This window comes from Prunus dulcis, chromosome 6 (genome assembly GCF_902201215.1).
Source record: "Prunus dulcis chromosome 6, ALMONDv2, whole genome shotgun sequence".
NCBI lineage: Eukaryota > Viridiplantae > Streptophyta > Magnoliopsida > Rosales > Rosaceae > Prunus > Prunus dulcis.
The window spans coordinates 28,419,648-28,441,207 of NC_047655.1; the positions used below are offsets into that span (position 1 = coordinate 28,419,648).

At 40.0% G+C, this 21,560-nt stretch overlaps 5 protein-coding genes across 5 annotated transcripts; 3 read left to right on the forward strand and 2 right to left on the reverse strand.

The window, feature by feature from the left end:
• The first annotated feature begins 879 nt into the window (after positions 1-879).
• On the forward strand, positions 880-3,848 carry LOC117631527 (receptor-like protein kinase ANXUR1). Its single transcript, XM_034364744.1, has one exon. It carries the CDS (start codon positions 900-902, stop codon positions 3,528-3,530), a length of 2,631 nt encoding a protein of 876 aa, XP_034220635.1. The 5' UTR covers positions 880-899; the 3' UTR covers positions 3,531-3,848.
• A 1,803-nt stretch (positions 3,849-5,651) lies between these two features.
• LOC117629990 (probable WRKY transcription factor 74) lies at positions 5,652-7,676 on the forward strand. Its single transcript, XM_034362681.1, has 3 exons — positions 5,652-7,075; positions 7,162-7,287; positions 7,403-7,676. Exons 1-3 carry the CDS (start codon positions 6,267-6,269, stop codon positions 7,530-7,532), a joined length of 1,065 nt encoding a protein of 354 aa, XP_034218572.1. The 5' UTR covers positions 5,652-6,266; the 3' UTR covers positions 7,533-7,676.
• A 338-nt stretch (positions 7,677-8,014) lies between these two features.
• Positions 8,015-9,747, reverse strand: LOC117629991 (40S ribosomal protein S15-4-like). The gene is made up of 4 exons (XM_034362682.1): positions 9,637-9,747; positions 9,342-9,490; positions 9,157-9,214; positions 8,015-8,451 (listed from the first exon to the last, which is right to left on the reverse strand). The coding sequence occupies exons 1-4, from the start codon at positions 9,637-9,639 to the stop codon at positions 8,203-8,205; spliced, it is 459 nt and encodes a 152-aa protein (XP_034218573.1). The 5' UTR covers positions 9,640-9,747; the 3' UTR covers positions 8,015-8,202.
• Positions 9,748-17,011: 7,264 nt separating this feature from the next.
• On the forward strand, positions 17,012-18,052 carry LOC117631032 (histone H1-like). Its single transcript, XM_034363953.1, has 2 exons — positions 17,012-17,173; positions 17,274-18,052. Exons 1-2 carry the CDS (start codon positions 17,108-17,110, stop codon positions 17,844-17,846), a joined length of 639 nt encoding a protein of 212 aa, XP_034219844.1. The 5' UTR covers positions 17,012-17,107; the 3' UTR covers positions 17,847-18,052.
• Positions 18,053-18,079: 27 nt separating this feature from the next.
• LOC117631031 (renalase) lies at positions 18,080-21,330 on the reverse strand. The gene is made up of 8 exons (XM_034363952.1): positions 20,930-21,330; positions 20,325-20,594; positions 19,798-19,924; positions 19,490-19,551; positions 19,135-19,362; positions 18,835-18,956; positions 18,564-18,702; positions 18,080-18,396 (listed from the first exon to the last, which is right to left on the reverse strand). Exons 1-8 carry the CDS (start codon positions 21,248-21,250, stop codon positions 18,229-18,231), a joined length of 1,437 nt encoding a protein of 478 aa, XP_034219843.1. The 5' UTR covers positions 21,251-21,330; the 3' UTR covers positions 18,080-18,228.
• Between the last annotated feature and the right edge of the window lie 230 nt (positions 21,331-21,560).

The window sequence follows — 21,560 nt, forward strand, 5'->3', positions numbered from 1 at the left end:
ATTAAAGTTTTGAGAAGAATGAACCCTTATTGGTTAATTATTGTACTACTAGTTGTGAGAGCTAAAGCCTAAAGTTTGCTCGCGCAATGATCTGTTGTTCTACATTCTAGGAGACTAATTTGGTAGTTTTTTGGTGTGGTTAGTCTAATTTTCATGGGCTTAATATCTTCGTAAACAGAGTTTACTCTCTTCGGTTTTGTGGTTGTTTTTACACATGCATGTATATGGGAAATGAACTGATTGAAGTCAAGCTAACTAGTCCAAGGAATTAATGGTTAATTTCTTCCATCCGATTTCAGTGGTTCATTGAACAAATCATAACAATTATGTACGAGCATATTCTCCAAATTACGAAACAAAACACACACACAAAATGCTAAATTTAGGCTCTTCTTTTACTGCAAATAGAAATTCTAACTGTGCTGCAACCAATCAGAACCTGTACAATCTACGATTCTTGCTCCCAATCATTGGTTTCCAACAACGTTTTCGTTTGTGAAGAAGAATGAACGCCCTTGTTGACCCCAGAAATGGAAACCTAAAACGACCTAGCAAACAAAAGAGCCCACATTGCGAACAAAGAAGACCAAAAAAATCCACCCTCTCTCTGTTTCGTCTTGCCTGGTCTAGTCCTTGAGATCCAGGTAAGACTGGTAACGGTTTTTGATTAGATATGACTTAGTTTAACACCCCTACACCCAACCCCTCCATAGGAGAAGAATACAAAGAAAACCCAGAAACCCTTTTTGTTTTTCCGGGCGTACAGGAAAACTTCTTCTACTTGTTCATTGATCAGAGTCCTCTGTTTTCCTGTACGCCATTGACAGAGCAATCTGTCTCTGTGTTTCTCTTTTTCTTTTTCTTTTATTCTTTTATATATATATATATATTAGGTAGCCATGCGCATCAAAACACACATCGTATTTTTTTTTTCTTTTGTGTCTCTGTTCCTGAATGGCCTCCATGCTGCAAACTCGGACTCGGATTCATTGATCCTTGGCTGTGGCTCAGAAAATGAGGCCAAAGATGCAGATGGGAGGAAATGGCAACCAGACTCAAAGTACCTTACTGGATCTCAAGGAAGTCCGGCTCAAGCCCAATATCAGGACCCTGCACTTCTTTCTGAGGTTCCATACATGAAAGCCAGGATTTTCACCTCAAATGCCACATACAAGTTTCCAGTGAAACCCAGGCAGCGCTACATTATTAGACTCTATTTCTATCCGGCTGTTTATGGCAGCAACAATGCTGAGCAGTCCTATTTTGCGGTCATCGCCAATGGAATCACTGTCCTGCAAAACTTTAGTGCTTCAATCACTTGTAAGGCCCTTACGCAAGCTTATATCATGAGGGAGTATTTCCTGGCTCCCCTGAATAAGGATTCTCTAGAGGTCACCTTTTCGCCTTCCTCGGGATTTGCTTTTGTGAATGGTATTGAGCTGATTGGAACGCCTGACATGTTCGGCAGCGCCACAATTGTTGGGGCTTCAGACCAGGCTTTTGATGGAAGGAGTACAAATTTGCAGACCATGTTTAGAGTGAATATTGGTGGGCAGTTTATTTCACCCACCAATGACTCTGGCGCCCTGACCAGGACATGGTATGATGACTTTGCTTATGTATTTGGTGCTCAACTTGGGGTCACCAACGAGGCCGCCAAAGATGTTAAAATTGATTACAAAGATATGCCAGGATATATTGCTCCTGTTGATATCTACAAGACCTCAAGATCCATGGGAGAAAAGAAGGACATCAACCTGAGTTACAATCTCACATGGGTGTTCAACCAGGTTGATCCCAAATTCATGTACCTTGTAAGGTTACACTTCTGTGACTTTTACCTCAGCAAAACCAATCAGATAGTGTTCACTGTTTACATCAACAATCAAACTGCCGAGGCTGAAGCAGATGTGATCGGATGGACGGGAGGAAAGGGGGTGCCTACATACAGAGATTATGTGGTAGCATTCAAGGATGGTAGTGATAGTAACCTTTGGCTAGCTTTGCATCCTGCAATGAAATCCCGTCCTGAGTTCTACGATGCACTCATCAACGGAGTGGAGATATTCAAGCTTGAACAGGGTAAAACTTTGGCAGGCCCTAACCCTAACCCTTCTGAAATGTTGGCAAAGGACCAGGAAAGAGAGAGAAGCTTTGAAAATCAGCAGCAGCAACAGCAGGGAGGAAGTGGAACCAACAAAGCTCATGTGATTGGTGGTGCTGCTGGAGGAGCTGCAGCCTTCGGCATAGTGGCCGCATTGTGCATTGCTGTGTACCAAAGAAAGAAAAAAGCCCTAGGAACCGAAACACACACTTCTAGCTGGCTACCACTCTATGGCAATTCACATACCAGTGGCACCAAATCAACAATTTCAGGCAAGAGTACTGCTAGCAGCCACCTCACAACAGCTGCTCAAGGCCGTTGCAGGCGTTTCTCCTTTATCGAGATGAAACAAGCTACTAAGAGTTTTGATGAGTCTAATGTCATTGGTGTTGGAGGATTTGGAAAGGTGTACAAGGGTGTCATTGATGCAGGGATGAAAGTGGCCATCAAGAGGTCTAACCCACAATCAGAACAAGGAGTTCATGAATTCCAAACTGAAATTGAGATGCTTTCAGAGTTGAGGCATAAACACTTGGTCTCTCTGATTGGATTCTGTGACGAAGATAACGAAATGTGCTTGGTTTATGACTTCATGTCACGCGGGACTCTACGGGAGCATCTGTACAAGGGCAACAAATCTCAAGCTCAGCTGTCATGGAAGAAAAGGCTGGAGATTTGTATTGGAGCAGCAAAGGGACTTCACTACCTTCACACAGGGGCTAGGTGGACCATTATTCACAGGGATGTCAAGACAACAAACATTCTCTTGGATGAGAACTGGGAAGCCAAGGTTTCTGATTTTGGGCTCTCAAAGACTGGCCCCAACATGGACACCGGGCATGTTAGTACAGTGGTGAAGGGCAGCTTTGGCTACTTAGATCCTGAATATTTCAGGAGGCAACAGTTGACTGAAAAATCTGATGTCTATTCATTTGGGGTTGTTCTCTTTGAGGCATTGTGTGCAAGGCCTGCTCTGAATCCTAGCCTGCCAAAGGAACAGGTTAGTCTAGCAGACTGGGCCCTGCATTGCCAAAGAAAAGGAACTCTGGAGGACATCATTGATCCTCATCTCAAGGGGAAAGTCAACATGGAAAGCATCAAGAAATTTGCAGATACAGCTGAGAAGTGCTTGTCTGATGCGGGAACTGACCGCCCCACTTTGAATGACATCTTGTGGAACCTTGAGTTTGCTCTCCAGTTGCAGGACGACACAGATGGTTCAAACCACTCTTCAAGACGCGCAAGAAGTGACTCCGACGATGCCCATCTAAGAAACCAGAACATGATGGCAATGCATTACAGCAACCTCAGCCTTGGAAGTGAGAGTGATCTGAATGAAGAATCCAACAACACCACCAACTCAAATGAAACCACCAGCGACTCCAGCGCAATCTTCTCACAGATTGTCAATCCAAAAGGGCGATGATTGGAGCGCTCTTAATGAATGATTTTCTGTGAGAGAAAGAAAGCAATGGGATTGATCAAGCAAATGCAACCAACTTACTAGATTAATTACTTTTCAGACAGAGGGTGATGCTTTCATTGTATGTTATTATTTTGTCTACTCTTTTTTTCCTATATACTCTCATTTAGTAGTATTACATTACATATTAATCGGACAGGCTATACATATGATTCTATGGAAATTTGTACTCAAACAAGTTCATATAGAGTCAAGTTTAATCTGCCTGGTGTTCCATATGATATTAAAAGTAATATTTGTATAAAGTTAGCCTCTCTTCTAGTAGTATATTTAAATATACAGTATTATGTACGTAACGTAAACGTACTGTGTCATGTCGAAATTGGAAAGAGCAAGAATCGTTTTGTTAGATTCTTGAGTTTTTGCCTTGTGCAGCAGTGTTGAGTAATAGTTGGAAAAACACAATCCATTTCTCCTTTCTGTTGAGCAGGAGCTAGCATTTGTTTTAATGTTGAACTTACCATTTGTACTTGAATTGGTGTTGGAGTGGAAACAAATACACAAGAAACAAGCAAACACACAAACATCTTTAGATGGTTTGGCTGGCAAGGGTTTCTCTTCCTTGCTATTGGGCTTTTTGAATATCATCAGTTCGTTCATTCATATGCATATTTGTTCTGTTTCAGTTGACAAAGTCTTTTAAAATAACAATTATATACTGTTTTTTCTTTTGCTGGAGAAAGCACTATCTACTTTATGAAGGAAAGAAAAATAGTGAAGAATGAATGGTTCACATTGGCAATGTTTAAGGTTCCTCTAACAAACAAACAAGGTGATGCCAGCACAAACTTAAAAACATGATAGTCAAAGAACAATCGACAGCATCTTTAATTGATGGAAAGCGTGTTACGTGTAGAGAGCATTTTCAAACTTGAAGGGAAGGAATCAACTTATCTGAATCTGAGAAGGAGACAGACATCCACACCCCATTGGAAGAACATCATGCTCAATCTCAAATCGTTGGTTGGTTTCATTGTCTTGTCAAATTGCCACCTCCAATCCAATCATTACTTGCTTGCACCAATTGTTTTGTTTGTTTATCTTTATATATTTTATATTAGTCTCTGCAACTTTCAATGATACTCCACTTCCTTCCACTAAGCAAGCAAGCAAGCAAGCAAGCAAGCAATGGCCTTGGCCTTGGCAGATGATAAACTTGCTTTTGGTTTTGGAAGACTTTCCCTTCCTTTGTATTATTTTATTCAACTAACCTCACTGTTAATTCATCCCATCATCTTTTTCTTTCTGGACACTGCAACATGACAAAATTCTTCCCCCTCCCTCTTTGTAAGGTCATTTCAAAAATCATCCTCTCCGCCCTCCCTCTTTATCCATCCAAAAAAAACTCAAAAAGGTGTGCGACTTTTTCATCACCAATAATTGAGTACCCAAGTGTTCATTTGCCCAACACATGATACATAGTTTATTGTAAGATTCACTTTGCCCAATTGATTAACAATTAGCCAAGTGCTCTGAAAGAAACCCATTAACTACATCTACCACTAATCCAATTGTTTTGTGGTTGTGATTTTCTTAATTGAGGATTACTGCACATCCTCACACTCCAAATCTTATTTGCACAAATTCAACCCAAGAACCTTACCTAACTATTAACTAACCCACCCCCCCCCCCCCCCCTCTTCTCCCCTCCCTAAATGCATTCGATCATTTGCCACTACGTTTATCAGTTTATCTTCTTTCAGCACTTCGGCAAAAAAGGGTAGGCCAAATCATTCAAGGTCAACAGTGTGGGCCCCATCATTTCTAGCCCTCATTCTAGCAAGACGCATCAGATGCCTCCACGTCTCCACCTTGTTGCATGCCTTCCGGTCTGCTGCAGGAGACCAGACTGGACTTGCTCAATAAAAAGTATGAAGACTACTACTACCGTACCTGGGTTAAAGTTGTAAGCGAATAAAAGGCCAAAATTTTGAAAATCGCGGCCATGAAGTGGGGCCCGTTTTAGGATCTTTGACACAGACGTTAGTTTACTTACTTTCTCAGGCGTCAGACCCGGCTTTGGTCCTCTGTTCTACTGTTCTACCCTTTGCGCAGAACAGAGCACTCTCTCTCTCTCTCTCTCTTTCTTGCAGGTTTTTTTTATAAAAAATATTATTATTAGAAACAGTAACGGATTGATATTTTATGGAACACATTTTTCAAAAGGAATACGAATTTGTGTGAAAGGAATAACATTTTTATTCTGGAACCAATGGGAAGGAACACACACATGATTTCATAAGTCGTGCAGGAGGAGGAAGATAACTCTTGATTAAACAGAGACTTTTTTTATCAGTTTAAATTTATTTTCCAAAGACAAAGCAAAGTCTTCTCTTTCATACCTTTCGATTTTTTTATGATCGTCTTTCACACCTTTAGATAGCGTTGGGTTTTTTCTCTTTTCACTGCCCAAAGTGTGCACGGTTCTCTCTTCTTTTGTTTTCCTTAATTTCTGCTCATCTGGGTATTAATCTGATTTTGATGGGATACTTCAGTCCATCTCATTTCTCAGAATTAACCACGTAGGTCTTTGTTTTTCTTATCCTAACGAAAAAGATCGAATTTTGAGCAATATTATTCATCTCTTGCATCTGCCTTTTTATTTTTCGAGATACTCCTCAATCTGGGTTGACAGGGTTTTTAGGATTTAGGGACTGCTTTTTTTAGGCTTGAGTGAACATGGATGAGGTTGAAGAAGCTAACAAAGCAGCTGTTGAGAGCTGCCACGGAGTTCTCAGCCATTTGTGTCCACCTAAGGGCCAGGTTCATTGTAAAAATTTACTGGCAGAAACTGAGGAGGCTGTGTTCAAGTTCAAGAGAGTTGTGTCTCTTCTGGGCGGTGGCTTAGGCCATGGAAGAGTGAGAAAGTTGAAGAAGTTCAAGCCGCCACCTTTGCCTCAAAACATCTTCCTAGATGGCCCTAATTACAGATTAGATATTTCAACAAAACCCCTCCAATTACTCCCACCTCCTTCTCTTGAAAACCGACGCGCAGAAAAGGATTCGAAGTATGGAAGTTCTCTGCAGCACACACACAGCCAGAAAGTGTTTCTTGGAAACCCAGTAGTGGATTTGGATATGAAAATCAAGCACCCTCTCCAAATTCCCAAAACAAAACCATTGCAACAGTATCATTTCCTCGAACAGAAGCATGACCATCAGCAAGAGATACAAAGATTGCAGCTTCAGCCCCAACAGTTGAAATATCAGGCTGATACAATGTACTCTGGGAGAAACCGTGGCATCAACCTTGCATTTGATAGGTCTACTACCCGCACTCCCTCCATGTCGTCAGCCAGATCATTTGTATCATGTTTGAGCATGGATGGTGGTGTGGCTAACACTCACTGCGATTCGTTCCAACTAATCCGCGGTGTGCCTCAGCCGCCTGATCGGATCTCACAACAACAAAGGAGGTGCAATGGTGCCGGGGAAAAGGGAACTGTAAAATGCGGCAGTAGTGGTAAATGCCAGTATCCAAAGAAGAGGTGAGTCTTGACTCTAAAATTTATGTTTTTCAAGTGGGTGTGGGTGTTGTTTGTTTGCTTGTTTAATTAATTAATTTTGTTAATAGGAAAGTGAGGGTGAAAAGATCGTTTAAGGTTCCTGCCATTAGTAACAAGATTGCAGACATTCCAGCTGATGAATATTCATGGAGGAAATACGGGCAGAAGCCAATTAAGGGTTCCCCCTATCCTAGGTAGTATTTTTAAATTCAAACATGCCTAGCTTCTGTTGTTTTGTACAATATTGTGGTGAATTTGATTATGGAAAGATAAGCAATGTGAGTCTGATTGAGAAGGGTTTGAATGTAGGGGATACTATAAGTGCAGCAGCATGAGAGGGTGTCCAGCGAGGAAACATGTTGAGAGAAGTCTTGAAGACCCTGCGATGCTCGTCGTCACCTACGAAGGTGAGCATAAGCATTCACCATCTGACCAGTGAGAGTGAGTGCCGTCGTTGATATTAATCCTGTGTACTGCTACTAGTATAAACATTCAGCTTCACACAGACGGAAGAAACATAAGCCAACTAGTATATTTACATGCGAAATATAATCTGTGGATCCCAGATCTGCATATCGATCAATGGGTGTTTCTATTTGCCTTGAGATAACGGAATTGTTTCTATTCAAGTAAGTAGATTTCCTCTATTTTGTTTATACCAAGTAACAGATCCAAATCCAATCATTTGAGCCCAATTAATCCACGGTGTATAATCAAAATAAGACAGTGTTTTTGGTGGAAGGGACAAGATTGATTTGCGCTTGGTCATTCTTAACACAAGTTTGCAAAATGATAACAAAACATAGCTGTGTTGTCCATACCACAAGGGTGCCAATGAAAGGGGGAATTTGAGAGCAATAGCAATTCGGATGCTACTAAAAGTCTAAAAACCTAGCGATCATATCATGGCACAAATGCAGATAGTAATAAAACTTGGCTGAATGAAAAACTTATCCAATAAAATCCTACGAGCCAGTGACTCTGTCATTGTTTACAAATGATAAAACAAGCAACAGATGTCCTTGAAATGAAGTACGAATCCATAATTAATAAAAGCCTCTCAACATCTGATCAAGATGAAACCAGTGTTCAAAGGGGGCGCAGATACTTCACTTAAGGGGAATGAACCTAGAAGAGTGAGTAGCACCAATACCAGGCCTTCCGTGCTTCACAGGCTTGTAACTTATAGAGAACTCAGCAAGATAATGGCTGATCATTTCTGGCTTGATCTCAACCTGATTGAAGGTCTTGCCATTGTAAACTCCAATGATGCTCCCGATCATTTCGGGTACAATGATCATGTTTCGGAGGTGAGTCCTAACTGGCTCCGGTTTCTCACCTGGTGGTGCCTCCCTTTTCTGTTCCAAATCACCAGAAACCCAACATAAATACAAAGATCACAAAATGAATATAAGCACTGGTTGTAAATACAAAGATGCATTTGCTATATTCACTTTCCTTGGCATCAACCAAGGCAACGAAAGTCCAGACACAAAATACCCACAAATAAAGAACGAAAGACAACTCAATTTTTCATAAAATACTTGTAAGGTTCCTTCCCCTTTCCCCATTTATTAAATAGCAATAATTATTCATAGGAAAAGAAGATAAAATGATGAAAAAAATTACTCACACGGAACAAATATGCCAACCTTCAATTATCACCACAGATATTGAATTGGTTTATAATGTGTTCTAGAACATTATTTACTTCAAATATAGTTGAATTCAGATATAATGGAAAACCAAGTAAACATGAGGAATTTTCTGTCGGGCATCTACACATTCTGCATCCTACATTCCTAGATAGGAAACACAGGCATATACTACGACACCCAAACTACAAAAGAATCTATATTCATGTATTCCTATATCAACTTTTTCAGTCACCGGGAGCAAAAAATGATTGATAAGTTGATAATAGACATCTTCTTGATTGATAAGTTGATAAACCCATTATTAAAACAGCAAAACGGTAAGGGAAAAAGGTCCAGACAGTCTCAGAATTCAAGCTAAAAACAAATGAAAACACAAGACAGCACACACAGATTAAGAGTTCTTACAGCTTTGCGCAGCTTCTTGATCAATGCCATTGGCTTTCTTTTCAAACCTCTCTGAAACCTGAACCCATTTCATCAGACATCAATACGCAGTAGTATTAAGTAAACAGATAATCTAGACATTACGTAAACACATAAATCGAGACCTGCATAAAGAGTTAAAACCATAGATGCAAATATGCAAGTACCTTCTGCGAGCCCTGGCAGGGAAGAGCTTAACGAGCTCATCAGTGGACATATCAAGAAGAGCATCCAAATCGACGCCTCTGAAGCTGAACTTCTTAAACGTCCTCTTCTTAGGCACTCCGGCCACCGCCACATCAGCCTCCACATCCGCCTAACCCAGAAACCATCACAACAGGCATTCAGTTAGTTTTCCAAAGAAAAACATAGAGAAATTTGGAAAATTACAATTGGAAGAAAACAAAAAACAAAAGTCGATTGAGAAATGGTTATTAATTAGAGAAAGGGCTTTGAGCTCACCATGTTTGCTGAAGATGAAGAGAATCCCTAATTCACAGAGAAAGAGAATCGGCGTCTGTTGAAGGTAGCAGTGGTAGTAGGGAAATTAGGGTTTTTAAAGATTGGTTTATATAGGTCCACGATATAATGGAGATTATTTGTTGAAGCTTGCATGTAGCTGGGTCCGGCCCGACTATCCGGATCTTAACGGGTACCAGTATTAGTCCGAAACCTTTTAGAAATTTTAGAAACTGGGCTCGAATCGACGACTATGTATGGGGCATATATCAGCCCTCTGTTTTGGCCCAAGCCTGGTGCTACTCAATTGGTCAATTTGATTTGAGTGCTGCTATTTTCACTTTTTGTTTTATTTTCTCATCCACCGTGTAAATTTAAAAAAACACAATCCTATCTTTTTACCAACCATCATTCCTAAAATACCATTTAATTATTAATTTATGCAAATTCTCTATATTTTTTAGTGGAAACGATGTATTTATTTCAATAAAACTGAAACCGATTACAGCATATCTTCCTCAACCAACAAGTTCTCGATGAAAGCAGGAAGGTCCCTATCCCATGAGATCATGTCAATTGATGAAATAGTGAAATATGCAAGACTATGTGCCACTGTATTGGCATCTCTAGAAACAAAACAAACTGAAGAATTATTTAGTTGTTGAAACAAAAACAAAACAATCTTCGATCGATACTCCTATTGATGAATTGTCTGTAATGTTAGATCATTATTAAAATACACTTTAACCCTATATCTATCATCCTCGTCCATCTCCAACACGAACACCAAACTCCACCTTACCCTTCAAAAGGCCAACATGTTATTACTACAAAAATGAAAATCAACGAACTTAGCCTAAATAGACAGAGAGATAGAGAGAGATGAGAGGAAATGAGGATTTGTAGGCGGCAAGGGGGGAGGGGGGTTGCCGCTGGCGGGTGGGATGGCTGACAAGTCGGGTGGGGGTGGATGAGCTTTGGTGGCTCTTGGGTTTTTGGTTTTTTTTTTAAGAATTAATTTTAAATTTTTTTTTGGGTAAATTACTCAAATGGTCCTTAAACTTGTACGCGATTTACATTTTGGTCCCTAAATTAAAATATTAGTCCAAATGGTACATAAATTCTATTTTAATCGCCCATTTGATCCAACCGTTACATTCTGTCAATATAGCTGTTAAATATGAGGGCAAATTGGTCATTTCGTACGTTAAAATAAAAAAATAATAAAAAATAAAATAAAAACTCAGTAATTGGAATAGGGGAGAAGAAATCGAAGGGAGGAGGTTTGGGTCTCATGATTTTTTCCTCTCTTTTTCTTCAATTATTTTGTATTTATTTTAACCCTATTTTATTTGTTAATTATGAAAAGTCGTATTTACCCCTAAAATTTGGTTACATTTAACAGAAAATGTAACGGTTGCATCAAATGAGCGATTAAAATAGTGTTTATGTACCATTTGGACTAATAATTTAATTTAGGGACCAAAATGTAAATCGCGTACAAATTTGAGGACTATTTGAGTAATTTACCCTTTTTTTTTAGTTATTAAAAGTGAACATTGTCAAAAAAAAAAAAAATTAGATAGTCCTTAGAAGTCATTTTATGAATAGGTAAATTAGTCTTTAAAATTTTAAAAATAAGGTGAGTGGGAAAATAAGATAGGTGGGGTGGAAATAGTAGCACTCTTTGATTTGATCTAATTTTTTTGGACAAATAATTTGATCATATTTTGGCAATGATACCAAATGATGCATTCGAAAAATACAAATAAAACTGAAAAGATTAAACCAACCAAGTCGATCGACTCAAACTCGAACGTGAACTACTTAAACAAGTCGATTGACTCAAACTTAACCAATCTTAAACTCAAATCAAACTTTGGCGTCAAGGCCTAAGCCTTAAGGCACAATCATGGATACTTGTGTGTATCATATCAAGTGCTTATTTTGTTTAAAGAATATGATATGATTGTTTCACTCTTATTATCATTGTGATTTATAGTCATATCACATGTGCAATAAAGGATCCAAATTAATTTCGATTAGGTTATCTTAACTGTAACACCCCGACTCCAAATTAAATCATTTATTTAAGTTATTTAAATTATTTAAGGGAAATTACAAATTTACCCTTGAGATAGGGGTATTTTGGTCATTTTATTAACCAGAGATAGTTTGGGGCGGTGACTAGTATTTTTGGATAGGTCGAACTAAGACGAGTTCGTAGACACATAGTGGGCTCGAATCGAAGTTGTAACGAGAGAGATATGGTCAAAAGAAACCCAGTGGCACAATCGTAATTATTTCGAAATGGGATTTTTCTAAAAATCAAATTTCTCTCTCTCTCTCTCTCTCTCTCTCTCTCTCTCTCTCTCTCTCTCTCTCTCTCTCTCCCCATCGGTCCTCTCTCTTCTCCTCCGGCCACCGGCCACGGATGGACGAGGCCGGTACCCAAACGACCCGGGTGTCGTCCTCTTCCACCCCAGCCGCTCCCGCCTCCAGCTGCCGTGGTTTGCCGGAAAATGGAGAAGAAGTGGCTGGTGTCGTCCGACTTCGCCGCCGTCGATCTCCCTCCTCCGGCCACCGATTTCGACGAGCGAGGTATGGTTTCTCACCTACTTTTCATGCTCTAGCTGCCTGTTGGGTAGGATTGGATCGATTCTTAGCGTAGGTAATCCGATTTACAAATTGAAATTCAGCCTGTTTTGAGATCGCGTTTTTGGCCACTTTCGGTCAGTTTTTGCAGTAGGTCCAAGAACAAAAGTGGCTCCAAATAGGGTGTTATACCTAGGGTAGGAGTTTGGAGCCGTGGTTTTGAGATTTTTCGGCGATACGTAATCGCTTTGGACACCCAACGCTGACGTCGCGTGTGGCGGCGCATGGGCGAGGGTAGTGGAGTAGCATTGTGTCTTGATGAGATCCTCAGGTTGTCACGAGTGCGTAGGATTTCGCGGATCTCAATTCCGACGTCGTTTGACTATCGAACGAATATCGCCTATTGCGCGTCATTCGGGTTCGATAGGTTATGACCGTTGGATGGTCTTAAATTTAATATATGTTAATCTAGGTATTTCTAGGATCGTGTAGGATTTCACGGATTGTGAATCGGAGCCCCGGATGTTCCGATTTAATAATTTAAAATTTATGTTTTATAATAACCGTCAGATCGTGCGATCGTGAGCGATCTGACCGTCCAATCTGAACCAAACTTGCAAGACAAGTGTCCTATACCTTGTAGAACCCATAGGAACTTTCGGATCGAAATTTGGAGGTCGTGGTCCCAGTGAGGCCGTTTGACCAGGGTTAGGGTAGTTTGACTCTTGGTTGACCGTGAGTCTCCTGGAGTAATCTCACCTTCCCAGGGGGATTATCAGGTGCTAGACTATTGTTGGGGTCTACACAATATTAGAATTAATATGTATGTTTGTATAAGGGTACAAAAGAGTCTAGAATGTCAGTTTGAAGTGCTATACGCACTACCTTAGGTACCTCCCCGGATTTTCATTACACTACAAGTACCACCATGTGAATGTTAGGTCCCACGTGGCGTAGGTTATCCGGCGTGCAGACAGGCCCCATACATGGCGTTGGTTGTACCGGCGTATGAGGAGATATTGTGATATTATGTTGAGGTCGCACGTGGCGTAGGTTATCCGGCGTGTCAACAGACCCCATACGTGGCATTGATTGTACCGGCGTATGGGGAAATATTGTGATATGATGTTCAGGTCTCACGTGGCGTAGGTTATCTGGCGTTGAGACAGGCCCCATACGTGGCGTTGGTTGTACGGCGTATGGAGAGATATTGTGATAGTATGGTATGGTCCCACGTGGCGTAGGTTATCCGGCGTATCGACAGACCCCATACGTGGCGTTGGTTGTACCGACGTATGGGGAGATATTGTGATATGATGTTCAGGTCTCGCGTGGCGTAAGTTATCCAGCGTTGAGACAGGCCCCATACGTGGCGTTGGTTATACCGGCGTATGGGGAGATATTGTGATAGTATGGTATGGTCGCACGTGGCGTAGGTTATCCGGCGTGTTGACAGGCCCCATACGTGGCGTTGGTTGTACCGGCGTATAGAGAGATATTGTGATAGTATGGTATGGTCGCACGTGGCGTAGGTTATTCGGCGTGTTGACAGGCCCCATATGTGGCGTTGGTAGTACCGGCGTATGGGGAGATTATGTGAAATACAGAGAAATGAAATAAGGTATTGCCTAGGTGTGGGTTTGGGTTTTAAGGAAGAACTATGTGTGGCTTGATCCCTCAGTGAAGGTACGTAGGCAGCCTAAGGTTATTAGGTGCAGCCGCAGACTAAATGTTAGTCATTATGGAGATTGGTTCGGACCTTGTTGTTGGTCCTGAAATTGAGGTTAAAATGTGATTGTGTTAGGAGGCTAAAACCTCGTATGTTGAAATTTAATAGTCATAATTTATATTTTGAATTTATCGTTTGTCTTGCTTAAGGCATGAATTGATTTGTTAGCATGCTTGGTAGTTGAGAATTATTGGAAGGGCGAAGGCCGTTTATGTGAATTGCATGAAATTATATTGTGCATGCTGCCAGTTGTGGATATTAAATTGTGTTTTATGCAGGTTGAAATTTTGGGAAATGTCCCATTTATAGGGGAGACCTTGCCGAAATTTCGGCAGAAAGTCTCGGTCTTTAGTAAGTGGGCTCGACATCAGGGCGAGGTCGGGAATTCCACAGGATTCGCCTCAGGTTTGGGAAATTCGGAGCGGGTCCTTTCATTAACATTCCTTTTATGCTCATCCAATTTTAGACATTCATATATAGAAATCTAAGATGAATGCTAATTGACTTGGATGATCAGGGGTGGCTGCAATCCGGTATGGTTCGGTTTTCACCTCAAACCGGCACCGGAATTAAAACTATTTAACTTGTATGGTTTGGTCTAGTTTTAACAACAACAACAACAAAATATATATATATAATCAGTTGGTTCGGTTTGAACTGGTTCCGGTCTGATTTTTGGTTTTTCTGATTTTGGACTATATTATTATTATTATTATTTTCAAATTATTTTTTTATACAAATTCCAACAAAAAATTTATTTTTTGGGCTTGAAATTTTACAAATGATCCAATTTCAGATAAAGGGAGATTTGGGCATAGTAAAGAGAGATATTTTGAAGTTGGGCTTGGGGAAATATTAGTTATGAGATTAAAATTGTAGCATTGGATTTAAATAATTTTATATATATAAAAATATACACAATCGGTCCAGTCCAGTTTGGTCTAGTTTGGTAAGGTGTGAAATTGAAACTGAAACCAGTTCGAACCGGTCCAGTCTAGTTCAGTGGCGATTTGTTGACTTTTTTAGTCAACCAGCTTTTTTCCCGTTTTTTCCATCCAGTCCGACTCAGTGTTTCGGTTTTTCAGTCTCGATTCCCACCCTTAAATGTCATATACTTTTTTAAAAAACACTTTAATTTGGTATGAGTTGAGCCAACGAGGTCAAACCAAAACACTTTCTCAAAGCCATTGTTAATAGAAAAATTGGTCCGGAAAATGGTTGAATTTGCCAGCGATGTGAAAAGAAGAGCTTTGAATCTTGAGAATGTAGGGATTGTTGTCTTTGGTAGTGATACCGCTATGTACCAGGACAACCAACAAATTACAACATCTTATCATACAATGTTATCCAAGTGATTCGTTATAAGATTCCTAAACCTAGCAAGAAATTAGAATTGTTTACATATGCCACCTCCGCAAAGTGATATTTGAAATAGCTAATGGACAATAGGTCGGGGAGCTCTTATACATGAATGATGATTTTCATAACCTAACTCTGTCTAAGTTTTGTGTCTCCATCTTATCAAATTTATATCAACAAAGAATTATGTCTAACACACACTGGCGGAGGCAGCTAAGGTCTAGGAGGGTCAATTGACCATTCTATCGTATTAAGTTTCTCTTTTGAAAGAACATTTTTACTATTCTGAAGTGTTTTTGACCTGTATTTGGTTGACACATTTCTACTTGTTGCATCTCTATTTCATAAAATGGTGTTTTCATCTTCTTTATTTTATATTATAAGTTCTATAGTTTAAATATCATGTGTTTATGAGAACTCCTTTTCTTAAGTAATTAAAATAGATTTACGGATGATTCCATAATTTACAAACATGATTTATTAGCTTTCCTTTTTGCTTTTAGGTAGCTTGCATGAGGGTTTGTTTTTTTGGCATTGGAGTTCTAAAATAATTTTCATCTAATGTTATAACGTGATTATCATAATTGTTTAAGGAAAAGATATGTCTAACACACACTGACTTAGTCATAATTTTCATCTAATGTTATAACTACTCACTAAACTTGCTGAATAACTATCTATCTAGATCTATAACGTAATAATCTAAATAATATTATTGAAATAATTATCTTTCTCGATGATTTTAAACCATTTTAATACTAGACTAAGCATATAATAGGATGTTAAATAAAAGGGTTAGATTGTTTGTCTTAGATATTAGTTCTTCTCTTAAATATACAAAGGTCAACATTCAAGTTATTGAGTGTTACTTTACTCAAAATTGCATTGTTACATACCAAATGATGCATGTTTCTCTATCTCATGCTATATATGCAATGTATACCGTGCTTGCAATTTTTAGGCTGAATTCACAATAAAACAAGGTTTAATAGCAAATTGAAGACCCACAAACATTTGTAGATTTCTGTTTGGTGAATTCAATCATATCAAGTTATACAGCTACATGCTCATCTCTAAATTAAACATTACAAAATATCACATCATTTAAATGTGTTCAACTTTAATGGCCTTTTGATCGACATTTTGCCACTCATTTGTTGTCGAAATTTAATGATTCTTGAACCAGTTCACTCCTTTACAAACCTACAATGATCTGAAACCAAAAAAAAACCAAATGCCTTCAAAGATTTCACTTCAAATCTCAGCAAACTTGAACATACTCCAAACAAACCCTAGTTTTGACCAATCTAGCTTTAAAGTTCAATTTCTCCCAATCCCCAAATCCAAATCCGCCAATCAAACACTCCTTAGAAAGCCTAGGTTCTAAGCTTTATAACCATCATAATATCACTAAAATCCATCAAGCACAGCCTAAGTTACACCCATTACAAATCGAGTGAGAAACACACCCAAGAACTCTTTTAAGAGTTCCAAACCAAGGAACAGCAGCCTAACTAGCGGTTTAAGCCTATCCAACGCTCGCCCCAACTCTCATTCTCAACCGCAGATAAGACCGCCATCCAAAGGCCCCCGTTTAAACACTTAGAAGGCCTCGATCCGGATCGCAATGATTTCCACCAATCAGCGCTCAGCACTCTTCTCCCTCCCTCCCCATATAAACCATCCTCTCCCAACTGTCATTTTACATTTCCCGTTTTCTGATTCTCCAACAAAATCCGCAAACGAGCCAATCTCTCTTCCGAGTTAACGGTCCATAAGCCGAGTCAAACCATGTCTGAAACTGACGTCAAGGGCAAGAAGGCAAGATCGCCACCTTCTCACCCTCCTTTTGTCGAGGTATGCAATTGTAAAATGATGTTGCTTTAACTTTCCGTTTTACCATGCGTTGTGTGTGTACAGGCCCTAATTACGGTGTCGTTTTTTGTGTGGTATGCAGATGATTACGGAGGCGATTGTGGCGCTGAAGGAGAGGACAGGGTCGAGCCAGTACGCGATCACCAAGTTCGTCGAGGAAAAGAACAAGAATTTGCCTCAGACCTTCAGGAAGCTCCTGCTCTACAATTTGAAGAAGCTTGTGGCTTCTGGTAAGCTCGTCAAGGTTAAGAACTCATTCAAGCTCCCTCCTGGTCGCTCGGCTCCGGTGAAAGAGAAGCCAGACGCGCCCAAGCCTAAAAAGTCGGCTGAGGCGGTTGTCAAGCCTAGGCCGAAGCCGAAAGCGGTTGCTAAGCCCAAGGCCAATGTCGCGGCTAAGCCTAAGCCCAAAGCGGCTGCAAAGCCTAAGCTTAAGGCAGTGGCTGCTAAACCAAAGGCGGCTGTGAAACCGAAGGCGAAGCCAGCGGCTGCCAAGCCGGCTGCTAAGGTTGCAAGAACATCGACGAGGTCGTCGCCGAAGGTGGAGGTGAAGGCGAAGGTGAAGAAGCCGGTGGCTCCGGCCAGGGCTGTGAAGAAGCCAAAGAGCGTGAAATCTCCGGTGAAGAAGAAAACTCAGGCGAAGAAGGGGAAGAAGTGAGGGTCTAGAGAGAAGTTCATAGCTTTCGTTTTCAGAGGGGTAGTTTGTGTAAATTGGTTTGATAATGAATAGTTTGTTTGACACAGAATTTGTAGGTTTTTATTTTCTTCTGTTCTTTCTTTGTCAACAACTTCTATGGTTGTTATTTGGTGACTCTGTTTTGTATTATGAAATTAGAACAGACGCTGATTCCAGTTCTTAACAAACAACTTGCAGCATCAAAATACTTCTAATTGTCAAAGCAGAGATTCAAAATTGATACGCATTCACAGGCATTTTTGCTACATTGGTCATCTTATACTGAGAGAGACGAGGCAAAACTTGATCCTTTTTTATCTTGCCTTCACAGTTTTGTGTGAAGCAAATACAAATAAATGTGTTTTTAAGTGGCAAATTGGTATGATTGTTGGGTAGGCATCTGCGTTTGCGTTTGAGACTCCAACCCTGGAAACTGTCCAATGTCATGCCCTCTGAGCGGTTGAAACTGATTGCGCAAACCAACAGCAAACTCTTCAGGGCGGCCTCCGCTACTTTGGAAATGGTCTGCCATCTGAATTCACAAAAGCAATCATCTTTAGATTGAATGAAATAAGTTATTTTGGTGCATACATTTGCTTGCTAAAAGTTTTTGTGACTCTTCTGTCTTTGTTTTTCTTGGTCTTTAATGAAATTCAAATGCATGATTAAGAAAACCCAGAAATTGGAAGAGGCGCTTACATGATTAGCAAGAGAGATTCCACTTAAGGCCGCTGACTCTAAATTTGAACCCAGTAACCAATCACCACATATACCAGCCCTTCCAAGAGGATCAAAGATACAGGGGATACCAGGTGTATTTGTTGGAAGTGCCGCACCCCTGCATATCAAACAACACACCAAATATGATAATAACTCATCTGGAAATTACACAAGCATTTCCAACTACAACTAAGCATAAACATCATAACTAAACATCCACAAATAATAATCGCCAAGCGCAGCTTCTCACCATAACTGGATTCGAGTATAAAAGGGTTTCTGAAGTGATCCTTTTGGTAATCCCAGTGCTTCTTCCACACCCAAGAGCATGCCTGCCTTCACCTTCTCTGCTGTGGCATTTGGTATATTCTCCTGTTAATCAACAGTTGGCGCAATAAGTTTGTTTGGCAACATCCACCAAAATGTCGGTCTACCAGTCTTCTAAATTGGAAAATCCTCATAACTCTTATTTATTTCATTTCAAGTAATGGTCAAAGACATTTAATCTGTGCTTGTGTGAACATATGGCTGTATTTGCATTGAAACAAACCTGTGGAACCTTGTTCCGCTTTGCATAAGCTGCAGTACTAAGAAAGGTCCAACAGTGAGGACCATTACTATGGGAACCCTGTAGTTTTTTGGTATTATTTGCCATCCATGAGATGGAATCAACCCCTCTTACAAAAGCTCCTTCAAAAGGAAATGCTCCTTCACCGGGAATTTGAAGTGGATCCTCAAATGCTGCGAGGAGGGCCCATATAGAACTCAATTCCAGTCTCTACCGGCATCAAACAGAAAGGCATTAGAAGAACATAGTTCAAGACAATTCAATCTTGATGTCAAAAGGGTAATTGAAGTAGACTTTGTGGTGCCAAATGAACTGAACGCATGAATTTTAGATATACCTTCATTTGTCCAGCAATTAGTGGTAAGCCTGATGACCCAAGCAAGCGGTTTGCACATTTCCCTATTGGCAATTCAAATTAAATAGAAGGGTAAACACGCATGCACAAGAATAGACAAGAGGCATCACGAATATCCAATGTAGACAAGCACATGAAGGAAAGTCCCCATATCATGCAATTTTGAGACACCCTCTTCAAGAAGGAATGAAAAGGAAACAAAAACTTAAGGTTTCCAAATTTCATATGATGTGAAGATACAGTAGCAGCCGAAAATCAAACTTAAAAGAAACCCAAAGGTAGTAAGTTACCATTATGTGCAATAACTATAGCATCAAACTTCCCACATGGTTTTCCATTCTCACTCAAATGCCACATCCCATTGAAGGGCTCAAGTTTACTTATCCAGCAAGGTCTCTCCACGTTAATCATACGAGTCTGCACCAAGTATCAACATTCTAATTAGCTCTGACGTGTGATGCTAAGAGGAATTAAGAGCCTCAAAGCACAAGGGTAAGAAGCTAACTATGTTTACTAAAGATGAGACCATACGTTTCAGGCTATAATCATAACAAACGTTACTCCATTTTTTAAACTCCTGACTGAAATAAACATATCTTCACAAGTCCAACCATGCCACTGAAGCAAGTAAATGTCATTATATTTTGACAAGTCTAACCATGCTACCAAAACAACTAAATTTTATGTTTACAGATATGGAGCTTTCAATTTCAACTATCATCATACCATTTCTATGCCTAAACTGATGATTCACTGGTCCAGCGAAGGAAAAGGAAAAGCACAAAAAGAAAGCAGGAAAACTTGAAGGCTAATGTACCTGAGAAAGTAACGAGTCAGCAATGGGGCGCATTCCATTAACACCTATATATCTTGGAGGAGAAGAAGGAAGTGGAACAAAATGACCACCCACTTCAAGCTCTCCAATTGTACCCTGCCATTCCCGAACCAGACCTTGCTCCAACCAACCTTGAACCAACCCAGCAAACTGAGGATCACTGGCTGTAAAGAACTGAGCCGCATGATCAAATATCAGAGGCTGAGGATCTACTATCCTGGTTCCCATTCTTCCTCCCAAACCATGAACACCCTATGATAGCAAATCACTGTTATGTGGCACTGGAAAGATTGGAAGACAAATCCAACTTTCAAAATCATAATTTGGCAATCATAACTAAACATGCATTAATTTGATTGTGGGTTCTCTGCAAGATTTTTTCTTTCTCTTTAAATACTAACTAGCATAGTAACGGAGTAAGCTTTTTCGCAATATCTTATCCACCCATGAAAATGAGAGTAAAATATCAAAAGTAAAATATATAAAAATCCAGACAAACTGAAAGTATAAAATTCAGAATACCCACATTAAATTAATCGTTACCAAGTACAGAAAGCTAATAACTTGAAGGAAAAAAAGTGACCAACCGTGTCAAAAACAGTGGAGCGGACACCGCGTTTTTCCAGGTAGAGAGCACAAGCGAGACCAGCCATGCCTCCGCCGATTATACCAACAATGGGGTCATCAGGGGTTGGAGTAGTGAAGGTCACCTGCTCTTGCTTGAGTGTTTTCTGAATTGACCTTCTTGACGCACCATAGTTCTTACGGTTCCTAAAGGCGGGTCTTTGGCCATCCACGGTGGGTCGTTTCCTGGGTGGTGGTTTGGGTTGGGTAGAGCAGACTATAGTTAGGGCCTTGTGGATTTTGAGGGGTTGGAGGATGAGAGAAGAGTGAAAGTAGCAGAGCATGGTGGGGTTGGGGGGAGTTTCTGGAGGGAGAGAGATTATACAACGGAGATGGGTGGAGATTAAAGCTCACTTGGCGGCTTGGCCCAGTTTAGCCTATTTCAAAGCTTCTTCATACCATTTATAAAAAATAAAAAAAAATTATAACTATTATCGATTTTTAATACATCACCTTTTTAGTTTCCTCCCATGCTAATTTTTGCTTGTTATTTTTGTGTCTGATTGTTGAAGAATGGTAAAACAAGAAGGTGAAAAAGAAGAAGAAATTTAATAACGTGACCAATATTTCGGGTTCATGATATAAGAATATCAA

Excerpts from the sequence above, each read along its gene's own strand:
- LOC117631527 (XM_034364744.1), top strand. The coding sequence starts at position 900 with ATGCGCATCAAAACACACATCGTATTTTTTTTTTCTTTTGTGTCTCTG.
- LOC117629990 (XM_034362681.1), top strand. The coding sequence starts at position 6,267 with ATGGATGAGGTTGAAGAAGCTAACAAAGCAGCTGTTGAGAGCTGCCAC. Across the intron at positions 7,076-7,161 it reads TGCCAGTATCCAAAGAAGAG|GAAAGTGAGGGTGAAAAGAT; the intron begins GTGAGTCTTGAC and ends TTTTGTTAATAG. Across the intron at positions 7,288-7,402 it reads AAGGGTTCCCCCTATCCTAG|GGGATACTATAAGTGCAGCA; the intron begins GTAGTATTTTTA and ends GTTTGAATGTAG.
- LOC117629991 (XM_034362682.1), bottom strand. Across the intron at positions 9,215-9,341 it reads CCTGCCAGGGCTCGCAGAAG|GTTTCAGAGAGGTTTGAAAA; the intron begins GTACTTGCATAT and ends AAATGGGTTCAG. Across the intron at positions 8,452-9,156 it reads TCAAGAAGCTGCGCAAAGCT|AAAAGGGAGGCACCACCAGG; the intron begins GTAAGAACTCTT and ends GATTTGGAACAG.
- LOC117631032 (XM_034363953.1), top strand. The coding sequence starts at position 17,108 with ATGTCTGAAACTGACGTCAAGGGCAAGAAGGCAAGATCGCCACCTTCT. Across the intron at positions 17,174-17,273 it reads CTCACCCTCCTTTTGTCGAG|ATGATTACGGAGGCGATTGT; the intron begins GTATGCAATTGT and ends TGTGGTATGCAG.
- LOC117631031 (XM_034363952.1), bottom strand. The coding sequence starts at position 21,250 with ATGCTCTGCTACTTTCACTCTTCTCTCATCCTCCAACCCCTCAAAATC. Across the intron at positions 20,595-20,929 it reads GCTCCACTGTTTTTGACACG|GGTGTTCATGGTTTGGGAGG; the intron begins GTTGGTCACTTT and ends TTGCTATCATAG. Across the intron at positions 19,552-19,797 it reads TATAGTTATTGCACATAATG|GGAAATGTGCAAACCGCTTG; the intron begins GTAACTTACTAC and ends AATTGCCAATAG.